The sequence below is a fragment of the Ixodes scapularis genome, unplaced genomic scaffold (genome assembly GCF_016920785.2).
Source record: "Ixodes scapularis isolate PalLabHiFi unplaced genomic scaffold, ASM1692078v2 PGA_scaffold1__304_contigs__length_218370807, whole genome shotgun sequence".
Lineage (NCBI taxonomy): Eukaryota > Metazoa > Arthropoda > Arachnida > Ixodida > Ixodidae > Ixodes > Ixodes scapularis.
In genome coordinates this window covers 8,765,642-8,777,974 of record NW_024609846.1, presented here as the reverse complement: position 1 = coordinate 8,777,974, position 12,333 = coordinate 8,765,642, and the positions used below count along the sequence as shown (strand labels likewise).

At 53.0% G+C, this 12,333-nt stretch overlaps 1 protein-coding gene across 2 annotated transcripts; it reads right to left on the bottom strand.

Moving 5' to 3' along the window:
• Positions 1–2,070: 2,070 nt before the first annotated feature.
• On the bottom strand, positions 2,071–5,366 carry LOC115311903 (putative nuclease HARBI1). Of its 2 annotated transcripts, none has more exons than XM_042290627.1 (3): positions 4,682–5,366; positions 3,892–3,984; positions 2,071–3,563 (listed from the first exon to the last, which is right to left on the bottom strand). In XM_042290627.1, exons 1-3 carry the CDS (start codon positions 5,273–5,275, stop codon positions 3,459–3,461), a joined length of 792 nt encoding a protein of 263 aa, XP_042146561.1. In that variant the 5' UTR covers positions 5,276–5,366; the 3' UTR covers positions 2,071–3,458. The 2 variants fall into 2 exon arrangements, with proteins under 2 accessions (XP_042146561.1, XP_040064636.2); XM_040208702.3 differs by having other exon boundaries at positions 3,892–4,033; positions 4,682–5,359.
• Between the last annotated feature and the right edge of the window lie 6,967 nt (positions 5,367–12,333).

Here is a 12,333-nt window from a genome sequence, read left to right as displayed (position 1 = left end):
CTCCCGGGCGCGGCTCTCATCAACCTACTCCCGCATCCTGTGCATTGTCGGTGTAGACTCTGCCCTGGGCGCCCCCGGGTTTCGTGTCCCCTACTTTCCGGAGGAGGAGGTACGTACTTGACCAGGGAACAGCACAACAATCTACATGTATTGCTTCTTTCTGCAGAGTTCCTGGAGGCGGGGCAAGTGTATGAAGTGAACGCTTAAATCTGTATTTTAAAACTAATGGAAGCATTGCACTAAAATTTCAATGAACCTACCTGAGAAAGAAGTGAAGAAAGCAGGATTGGCACTTCGTTACCTACGTGGTCCCAAAATTGGGTTAAGCTTTCTGAACATTTGTTGATAGTTTTATTGGTGGGTTACAATAGTCATTGTTTAAAGTGATAAATATAAGCAACAAATCGTTAATTCATTTATCGGTCCCTTTCAAAATCCCGCCAACTGTAGGGTGTACAGAGGGAAAATTGACTTGTCCCTGTACAGGCTAACCCTGAAAGGACTGCACGTGTGATAACTATTAAAAACTATGGGACGTGTATGTAAATAGTTCCTGGGCTCAAGGCCATATCCAGGAGAGGAGGAGGAGTCTGAGCTTCAAAATTCATCATGGACTGCCAAATACTTTTCCTGGGTTCGGCCCCAACTTTGCTTAGACCTAGAAACGTTGACGAGAGCTGTAGTAAGGTGGTTAGTTTACATAAAAGGTGATTGAAATGACATGTAAATGGGAGTGGTACATCCTAGCGTCAGCCACAGCACTACCAGCAACATTCAGCTGCTGCAATGAATCATCTACTTATCTGTTCTTCCCAATAGTATGCAACATGTACAACTCTTATAGGGTAATACGCACACGACAGGGAGCAGCTACCTGCCTGGCACTCACAAGAGGTTTACCACAAGTCATTCATTTGCAGTATTGTTTTTACAGCAAACTACAAAAGTTACTACAGGGGCAAACCTGTGTAGAATCTAAAGCTGGAGCATAGCTCCATTTGATTCCATAAAAAAACATAAGAGATTGCACATGTTACAGGGCATGCAGTGCAAACACGTAACGATAAATGTGCCTTGTAGGCGCAGTCTGTGGGCGCCCCGGCAGAGGAGCACCCAGCTTCGCAGGATGCGGGGGAGGTGCTCGAGGAGGAGGCGGAGGAGGAGGAGGACGCCAATCAGGAGGCATCTACCTCAACGCGTAAGATACTTGACTTGACTAAGGGGAACTAAAACCGTCAGCAACATGAACATGACCACACTTATTACTGATCTAAACTATGTTTTCCTGCAGAAATGCCACGGCCTCGAGCACGGCGAGCCACGGTTCGACCAAGGCTGCCTCGTCGAGTCCCTCGAGTCTCTCGACAGGAGCAGCGGGACGAGGCGGCCTTTTCGGCCGTGGCTAACCAGCAGCGCCTGCTCGACGCCAACACAGGCCGCGATACGAGAGACGAAAGGTTTCAGGGACAGGTAATGTTGACAAATCCCTGAAGCACAGTAACATGATTAAACACAGACTTACTTCACACATAAGGTACCAATAGTTGGTGTCAGCAAAGTCTTCGTAACCTGTATGAGATGTTGGATGTCAAGAAATCTGCAAATCATGTTTCAGATCACGCTCGGCATGGGGCAGGTCCTGGAGCGGCTGGACCAGCTGGCACAGAACGTGGGGCAGCTGGCGCAGCACGTGGAGCAGCAGGCGCAGAGCATGGACCGCATCGCAGACAACATCCAGGAGGGGGTCCTCTCCATGCAGCAAAACGCTGCCTTCATGCGAGAGGTCATCCTCCTGCTATCCAGCCACGCTCTGCGTCAGCCTCAGCCCCAGGCCCAGCCCCAGCCCCAGCCCCAGGCCGAGCCCCAGGACGAGCCCCAGGCCGAACCCCAGGCCGAACCCCAGGCCGAGCCCCAGGCCGAACCCCAGGCCGAGCCCCAGGCCCAGCACCTGGCCCAGCCTCCAGAGGATCACAACAACTAAGCGCTGATTACTGCACCTTTTTTTTCTCACATCCAAGGGGATCTTTTTTTTATTTTGTATATATTTTTTAATGACAACGCCCCCCCTTGGCTGCAATAAAATCTCATGACCTGTCGATCTATGTTCTCTGGCGAATGTTGTTATCTGTATATAATGTTTTATATGACAGTGCCTGAAGTGGCCGCAGCAACGTCTTTCGTGAACTGTCAACTTATGTTCCTTGGAGATTGTTGTTATTTGTATACACTGTTTTATACGAAAGCGCCTCAGGTGGCTGCAATAACATCTTTCGGCGAACTGTCAAAGATTTTTATTGCTAAAAGAATATCTCTGTCACAATCCACTCATGTGTACCCTCTTTGCAAACAACAAAAATATATCGAAATTCTATAGTCACAAAGAATACATAAAAATGTGGCACACCTGGGAAGGAGGAACAGAATGAAGCACAGGGAAAAATGAGATTGTTTCATAAAGAGGCAAAATGATTTGCTCCCAGGTTACTTGGTCATACCTGTTACACAAGCCAATATCCAATAACACACGAGGAAATACATGACATAAAATAACAGAGTTTGCTGTGGGGAAAATGAGGCGGCCTGTCTGTGTTTGCCATATGAACTCAACTAACCAACCACGATCATGGACACATGATACTCATTATCTCATATCTGTTGCAAAATAAAAGGTTATTCTATGGAGAGGTACACCTTTGGAACCACCGTTACACACTTAAAATCCCAAAATACATATTTCGGAAGCAGCACCATCCTTCTGCGAGGGTTGCACAATGGCTGTGCTGAAAACTGTGAGGAGCAGGAGCTGAAGAGACTGCGCAGTTCATGAACCGTCGTGCCTGTGGACTGGAGAGAGTTTTACGCACTTCTACGGGGAGCTCCCTTGGCACCAAGGGTGCTGATGAGGGCCTTGGGCATTCACGGCACCTCAGCCCTTGCGGAACTGCCGGCATGGTGGCGACGATGACGACGAGGGGCTCCCTGTCGTCGCTGGCCTCCCTGGACGGCAGGACTGCCAGAGAGGCTAGATCGACGACGGACTCCTTGGTGGCGCCGCCGCTGCTGGCGTGAGGAACTGCCAGAGCGGCCTGCAGAGGGCCCCGCGACGGCACGGCTTTGGCAGGGCTCGAACTGGGACACAAGGCCTTGCCTCAGAGCCTTCCCCCTGTCCGAGAGGCGCACCGGAAGGTGGGCAGGAACCTGCCCGCCACCTTCTGGCTCTAACCCCGCCGAGCCCGGCTCAGAACCGTCCGAGCTCGACCCAGAGTCCGACTCTGGACTGTCAGAGTCGGCATCTGGCTCCGGTTCTGGCTCCATCGATGCAAGGCATATATTGTGGAGCACTGCACACGCCGTTATAATGGCGGTGGCTGTTGTTGGATGGTAATACAGAGCCCGGTGCCTTTGCAGGCACCGGAATCTGGATTTCAGCAGCCCAATGCAGCGCTCCACAACGGACCTCATCGAGGAATGTGCCTTGTTAAACCGGCCGCTGGCGGTGGAGGTTGTGTGCACCCCAGGGACAGGGGTGATGAGCCAAGGTTCCAAGGCGTAGCCGCTGTCTCCTGCGCAATCAGACAAAGAAATGTTCTAATATTGTTTTATTTACTGGGAAGTTTGATATGATGTGAAAAAGCGCAAATGGTTAGGAAGAGAAGGGGACAGGATACAGCGCTTTTTTCACATCATGTTTAACCAACTAATGCACCAATTATTTTTAATTTTATTACTGCAAAGGCCAAACAAGAACACCTTTGTGCAGCAACTTCTTCCTGGGTATGTACACAGTGTATGCACAATTAACAATGTTAGAAGCATCAGATTATACAGTATTGTAGCCTATAATCCAGGCTCAGCCGACATGCACAAATTTAACAATTTAAGCATGCTCACCAAGCAGGAACCTGCCATCGTCGATGAGCCGGCCTTGCTCGAAGTTGTCGCGGAGCCAGGAGAAGCGCCAGGCAAAGGAGTCGTGCACCGACCCTGGGTAGCATGGGTCGATGCACATTACCCGGCAGCGGGCGTCACACACCTGTTGTAGAGATAGGATACATGTGCTCAGTAGTTTCCCCGAATGATCAAGCAAAGCACACTGTTAGGCAACGCCAATTCCAGCCTTAAGCACCATTTGCAAAACTAATAAGCACAAAAAGAAGAAATCCACGACTAAGGTGATTGTAGGACACTTTGCGCCATACATGACCAGGCACTGTCAGCTTGGATACACAAAATGAGCCACGCTCTAGCTGTGTAAAGCATGTATGTACGTACAATCGCGAACAGTATGAGCTGAAACAGCACTCCGGCCGCCGCACGGTACTACCTGCGCCGCCTATCGCATCGCTCCGCAAACACGGCGCAGCCTGGGGCCGAGTGTGCGTTCCAATGCGACAGGCGGCGCAGGTAGTACCGTGCGGCGTCCGGAGCGCTGTTTCAGCTCATATTGTACAACATGGAAGAAGAGAGAAAAACAAAGGGGGGGGGGGGGGGGGGGGGGTTGGGGGTTGGGTCCGGTCCAGTGTCGAGCTCGCTCCCTCCCAGTCATCCCCCCCATGAAGCCTACGTTTATATAGTTGAAAAAAAATTTAAAAAATGAGCAGCTCTCTATGCCTACAGCTCTCTATGCCTACCCTGCATCCGCATCGTCATACAATATAAGTTTCGTTCAGAGGTTACTTACCACCATCACGTTAAGGGCGTAGTACTGCTTCCTGCACCAATACGCAGCCTTCGTGACGGTGGGGTCGTACTTGGACGGGCCGACGATGCTGATCATCGTCCCGTCGATGCACCCGATGACGCCCGGAATCCTGCCGAGTAGTTGGAAGCCCCTCTCGAAGTCGTCCCTCTCGCTTGCCGTCTGGGGAAAGTGGATCCAGCCATGTTGGATCCCCAGACGGCGCACAATAGCGACGGACACGGCCCGCAAGGCGATGCTGACCGTGCCTTGGTCCCGTGCTATGTGCTCGTCGCTCGCCACCATGCCTTGGAAGCTCCCCGTAGCGTAAAACCGAAGTGCGCACAGCACTTGGTCCTCCACAGTCATGACAGTACTTGACCGACGCAGTCTCTGCAGCTCCGGCTCCTCGCGGAGTTCGTCGCACAGCCACCGCACTAAAGTCTTCGCCAGGCGGTACTGCTTCCGAAATACGTGCTCCGGGAGTTCAAAAGCATCCCGATGGCTCCGGTTGCGCCTGTCCACCGGATACAACAACTGAAATATCGGGGTGCAGTCCATCGTTCGACGGGACGGCGCGGACGCGTTGCACCCCATCTTGCTTCGTTCTTTCGAAGCGACGTAACAGCAAAGTATTCATATGTCATTTTGACGTCACGTCCGTTAATGGTAGAGCTTCCGGTTTACCGATTTCCGCTCACTTTTGCTTTGTTTTCTTCTGCAAATACCGTCATCAGCGTTTCCACCAATCGACGTCCAAAGAGAGTTGTTGACGTCACTTCCCTCTCCCTAGTCTCCTGGGAGTGCAAAAAGCGCAACATAGCCCTCCTGGGCTGCTATAGATGGAAAAGTGGCCCTTGGACAAGTGACTTGGGCCACCTGCGCAGTAAGTGTGAAGTGCGTTGGAGTGTTGTTTTGCGACACAGGGGTAGTGGCCATGTCGAGGACTGTGGTGAAGGGAAGTTTTAGTCGGTCCAGGGAAACTGTATTTCAACGTCCGTGTATAAGTACCGTATAAAACTTCGGTGTTCTGCCAACAACCTGGTATGGACCATCGTATAGAGGTCTGAGAGGCTTCTATACCACATCCCGACGTGTGATTACATGTGAAGATTGGGCGAGGGCAGGGTGAGCGAAGACTTGGCTTGCGCTAGGTTGCGTGTCTGTACTGGGCGCAAATAGTTCATGGCTTCCCGGAGTCGTTGGGCGTACGAGGTGGGATGCATTACACTTTGTGCCGTTGATGGTTCAACCATGTCGGCAGGGAGACAAAGGGGAGAACCGCACACGTGCTCTTCCACTGTACAACACAAGTCGGGCTTCATGGTTGATCGCAGACCTAGTAACACTACTGGTAGGTTGTCAACCCATGCATCGGGAAGTCTTGTGCTCGAAGCGCAGACACCAGCTGACGGTGGAGTCGCTCGACGAGGCCATTTGCAGCAGGATGAAATGCTGTCGTGTGCGTCCGTACTGAGCCCAGAAGAGATATGAATTCTTTAATTAACGCGGACTCAAACTGGCGCCCGCGATCGGTGGTGATTATGGCATGCACACCGAAGCGGCTGATCCAGCTGGTTATTGCCACGCGCGTCGGCGATCAAGCGCGTGCGTGGCCGAGTGGTTACCAAGCTTGACTGTCGCGCGGAATGTGTAGGTTCGGTTCCCTGTCAGCGGACTGTCCTTTTATTTATTCTTTCAACTTGGCCTTCTCGTAAGTTGGAGGACATTCTCGCCTGATCAAGTTCCGAATGTTCTACGCACCGAAAGCTCTATACCGAATGATCCAGAAAGAAACCTACGAGGCTACATAAGAGACTCCGCAAGGGGAGCGGAGTCAGTTTTCGCCTCAGCGTTCGATCCTACTGCTTCGCCGCCTTCGACACCCGCAACGCTCGGTTGTTATATTTTTTCCATTTTATTTTTGGGCACAAGTTCGCCCCATTAAACATTTCAGCTGCCCCAGTTATTCTTTGATTTACCTTTTCATTCTTCACATTTTGATGGAGCTGCGGGGTACCGCATGTTCCTGCAGCATACTCCTCCGAGGGCCCGCAGTGCAGGTCCGACAGCAAGCCCACGACGACCCGACGAAGACACTACCGAGACCCGATTAAGTCGCCGTATTCAAGGTCTACACTCGGAATTTGGACTTTTGCCACCGAGGACCAAGCAGTCGAACAGGCCGACGGCCTGTTCGACTGCTTGGTCGAGCTGAAGCGGACATTTATGAATCAGCATTGTAGGCGGCGGGCCGAAGATCTCCTCCAGTCGAGGTTTCAAGCACCCTACGAAAGTGTCACGAGCTTTGTGGAAGATGTTCTGCGGCTGAGTACCCGTGCAGACCCTCAAGCCACCGAGGAAAAAATACTGCGCGTCCTCATGAGGGGCGTGAGGTAAAGCATCTTCGGCGGTCTTTTCCGCAGCCCTCCGTCAACAGTCGAAGGTTTCCTCACCGAGGCGACGAACATCGAACGTGTCCTTCAATCACGGACCTTCCACTACCAGCGATTTCCCGGCGTCGCTGTACTCTCGCCTTCTAGCTGCAACAGCCCGGATCTCCACGAGATCATCTGGGACGTCGTGCGGGAGGAAATTCAGCCGCAAGCCCAGCTTCGCCCTCAGTCGCCGAGATTGTGCGGCAAGAAGTTCATCAGGCGCTGCAGCCAGAAGTTCTCGTCGGCGCTACTCCCGAACCGCCGACGATGAGTTACGCCGCAGCTACCCGACGACAACCGCCCCCAACTCACCAGTATACGGCGACACCTCGACGTGAGCCTCTAGCGCCGCAGTATTCCCTATGCCAAGAAGATCGGGCGCACTTCCACCCAGAACGAGCTGCGCCGCGAAAGACCGACATGTGGAGGACGGTCGATCGACGCCCGTTGTGCTCTCACTGCGGTGAAGCCGGCCACATTTACCGTCGATGCCCCTACCGACAATTGGGGCTGCGCGGGCTCCACCCAAACAACTTACGCGCAAGGTACGACGAACGCCCTCGCGACATCGAGGAGTACCTCCTAAGTTCGCCATCCTCAGCGCCGCCTCTCCGCCGTGAATCCCGCTCACCGTCGCCCAGACATTCAGCGCCTCCAGGGCCACGACCCCGCCGAGAGAATCTGTCTCCCCTGCGTCGCCGGGAAAACTAAGTGCGGCAACGCCTGGAGGTAGGGTTGCCGAAGACGAACGAAGTAAAGAGCCTCCGACAACAACAGAGCGTTCCCACTCTCCCGACGCTACGCATTACAACGACGCCCCTGCCTCGGTGTCGAACAACATAAACGTTATTATCGACGGCCATGACGCATCGGCACTCGTGGACACCGGAGCAGACTACTCAGTCTTGAGTGGGAGGCTCTCTCGCCGCCAGCGAAAAGTGACAACGCGGTGGGAAGGCCCCCAAATACGAACCGCCGGTGGGCACCTGATCACACCAGTTGGGAGATGCACTGCTCGCGTCGAGATCTATGGCGAGACGTGCCCTGTCAAATTCGTTGTTCTGCAAGACTGTTCGAGTGACGTTATTCTCGGAATGGACTTTATCTGCGAGTATGGCGCCGTCATCGACCTCGCAGCAAACCGGCTAACTCTACGAAAACCTGTTTCACCACCGGAGGAACCCAAAGCGACGTCATCTGCGGTCCGAGTCCTCGCAAGTCACGTGAACTTACCGCCGCGGTCGAGGTGTTTCGTGCCTGTCGGGATCACCGAAGCTTTCTGCGACGAAGTTCTGCTCGAGGGGAGCCTCCAGTTGCTTCTAGGAAGAGGAATGGGCGTCGCAAGAGGGGTAGCTGAACTTCATGATGACCGCACTGTGGCCCTCATGACGAACTTCCGAAACGAAGCGCAACACCTCACGAAAGGTGGATCCGTTGGCCACGTCGAGGAACTCCGAAACTCCGCCTAAATCGCCGCCATTACTGACCAATCCTCGCCACCTCAGCAAGACTGTACGTCGCCAGCGCAGCTCAACATTGACCCTAAGCTTCCGGGCCCGAAACGACGTCAGCTGATTAGCCTCGCCAAATACCGCGATTGCTTCGCGACGTCGTCGAAGGTGCGCCAAACCGCCGTTGAGGAGCACTGCATCGTTACCGAGGACAACGCGCGCCCCGTGCATCGATCTCCATACAGAGTCTCCGCTAGAGAAAGGCAGGTGATCTAGGAGCAAGTTCAAGAGACGCTGAACGACGACATGATTCAACCTTCAAGCTTTCCATGGGCATCTCCAGTCGTACTAGTTAAGAAAAAAGACGGGACGCTTAGGTTCTGCGTGGACTACCGGCAGCTGAACGCAGTGACGAAGAAAGACGTCTATCCACTCCCCCGCATCGACGACACGTTAGACCGGCTGCGCCACTCTCGATACTTTTCATCAATGGGCCTGAAGAGCGGCTACTGGCAAATCGAGGTCGACGAACGGGACCGAGAAAAAACAGCCTTATTCACACCGGATGGGCTGTACGAGTTTAAGGTAATTCCCTTCGGACTATGCACGGCGCCAGCAACTTTCCAGCGTGTCATGGACACCGTACTGGCAGGACTGAAGTGGCAGAGCTGTCTCGTCTACCTCGACGACGTCGTAGTGTTTTCCGGCGACTTCGACGAGCACTTACGACGACTCTGAGCTGTTCCCTAAGCCATACGGACCGTCGGACTCACCCTCAAGCTGTCAAAGTGTCGGTTCGCTTATGACGAACTGAAGTTTCTAGGTCACGTGGTTAGTAACGAAGGCATTCGCAAAAACCTAGAGAAAACTCGCGCCGTTGCAGCATTTCCAGCGCCATGAGACAAGAAGGCCGTGCGAAGGTTCCTTGGACTATGTGCCTACTATCGGCGCTTCGTTCGAGATTTCGCAAGGAGTTCCGCACCACTCACAAACCTCACGAAGGACGCCGAGAAATTCGAATGGGCTGAGGAGCAGCAGCAGGCATTCGACGAGCTGAAGCGACGACTGCAGAGTCCTCCTGTTTTTGGACATTTCGACCAGGATGCGGAAACCGAGAGTCACACGGACGCAAGCAACGCAGGACTTGGCGCGGTACTGGTTCAAGTACAAGAAGGCACGAGCGAGTGATGGCCTACGGAAGTCAGACATTGCCCAAGGCGGAGAGAAATTACTCCACGACTGAGAAAGAATGCCTTGCGGTCGTCTGGGCAATTACGAAGTTTCGTCCGTACTTATACGGGAGCCCGTTCCGCGTGGTCACGGACCACCACTCGCCCTGCTGGCTTGCGAACCTCAAGGACCCGTCAGGACGCCTCGCGCGATGGAGTTTCCGACTACAAGAGTTCAACATGACCGTGGTCTACAAATCAGACCGCTAGCAGAGCGACGCCGACTGCCTGTCCAGAGCTCCTGCCGAAACACCTTCCGGCAGCAGCGGCGACGATGACGACGAGTGTTTCCTGGGCGCTGTGAACACCGCCGACATGGCCTGACGTCAACGAGACGATCCTGAGCTGCGCGCACTAATAGAGCACCTGGAAGGGCGCGGGAATGCCATGCCACATGTTTTTTTCACGAGCCCTCCCGACCTTCGCAATTAGACAAGGTGTACTCTACAAAGAGAACTTCGGGAACAACAACTCGCCGTGGCTGCTGGTAATCCCGACCGACCTTCGGGAGATCTTTTAAGGCTGACACGACAACCCGACGTCCGGACACCTTGGTACAGCCGGACACTAGCCCGTATTCGCGAAAAGTATTACTGGCCCAAGCTCCCCAAAACTGATCACCTATACACAGGATCATGCCATGAATGCCAGCGACGCAAGAAACCTCTGACGAGGCCGGCCGGACACTTGCAGTCAATTCCTCCGCCAACAGCACCCTTCCAGCAGGTCGGAATGGATTTATTTGGCCCTTTTTCGCCGTCGACGTCGGGAATTAGCTGGATCATTGTCGCAACAGATTATCTCACGCGGTACGCCGAAACGAAAGCCCTTCCTTCCGGAACTGCTGTGGAAGTTGCCAAGTTTCTCATTGAATCCATCGTCCTCCGGCATGGCGCTCCCGAAGTCCTGATCGCAGACTGTGGATCCTCGTTCATGGCCCAGCTGACACAAGAAGTCCTACGTCTCAGCCACACCAGCCATCGTCGCATCGCGGCGTACCACCCGCAGACCAACGGACTGACGGAAAGGCTCAACAAGACCATCGCCGACATGATTTCCATGTACGTTGGCGTGGAGCACAAGACATGGGACGAGGTGTTGCCGTATGTCACCTTTGCCTACAACAGGGCCGTGCAAGATCCCACCGGGGTTACACCCTTTCAGCTGGTTCAAGGTCGCAAAGTGACGACAATGCTTGACGCGATGTTGCCCCACGAACCGGCTGTCGACGGAAGTGACGACGCCCAGGTGGTTGCCCAACGGGCAGAAGAGGTCCGTCAGCTCACCAGACTCCGGATCCAAGCCCAACAACGTATCGACACTGGCCGCTACAACCTTCGTCGTCGGGACGTCCACTTCCAGCCCGGAAACAGGGTGTGGGTGTGGAGACCGAGCTGCCGCCGTGGTCTCAGCGAAAAACTCCCGAAGCGCTACTTCGGACCCTACAAAGTGCTTCGCCGACTCGGGGATCTGAACTACAAGGTGACGCCCGACGGAACGCGGGCTTCATCACGCCACCCTCCACGACCGGACGTCGTCCACTTGAAGAAAGGTAAAAAACACAGGCGAGCTTTTGAATGATACCCATAGTGACACTGAAAAGTAAGAAAAAAAAAATAAAAAAAAGGGCAGTACAACGAAGTCTCTAACACAGCTTAAAATTTATTTAACAACCATCGTGTTATATACATGTCTCCCGACCTCCAACACAATTCAAAAGACCTCCTCGCCCACTTCAGAGTGTACCCTCGCCCTTAACAGATACCGACAAACGCGCACAAAAGCGGACACTCTCGAAAGACAAAGGGACTCGAACTTCAAAGAGGAATGCAGGAACTTCCGCACTTAGCAAGGTTCCACTGAATTCAACAGCACTTATGAACTCATTTGTTTCCCTATCAAGAGACAAACAAGGTTGCCCGAAAAGAAACCACAAAAACCACACCTAAAGAAAGAGACAATCCCGAACCGCGAAACACTTAACCAAAAAAATGAAAAAAAAAATATAAACCTAGAAACTTTTTTGTTCCCTTATCAAGGGATAAGGAAGGTTGACTGATACGGTTCCCGAAGCCTAAAATACGCAGTTTCTCTTAAGACTCTCCTATGGCTATTCTTCTCTCTATGTAAGAATTCAGTGCCCTCCCACTCTGGTACACAGTTGTTGCATTCGACTACATGTGTAGCGATTTCAGAGTTCGGCGCATTATTTTTAACTGCCCTTTTGTGCTCTATTATACAATCGTTTAAACACCGACCAGTCTGTCCTACGTATGAAAACCCGCACCGCAGAGGAATATTATATACGACCTCTTCCTGACAAGGCACCGCTGGATCCCGGTGTTTTTTCATACACCCCAAACCCGCCCCTGAAAGAGGCGTCAACCTTTCTAGCTTTTTGGCGCTTTAAACACAACGTTAACGCCAAACTTTGACACCACAGACCTCACATTGTTTGAGATGGCATGATGAAAGGGAACAGACGCCCTATTTTTTAACACTGTTTTCTCCGGAGGGGCGAAGACAATTCGGTCCAA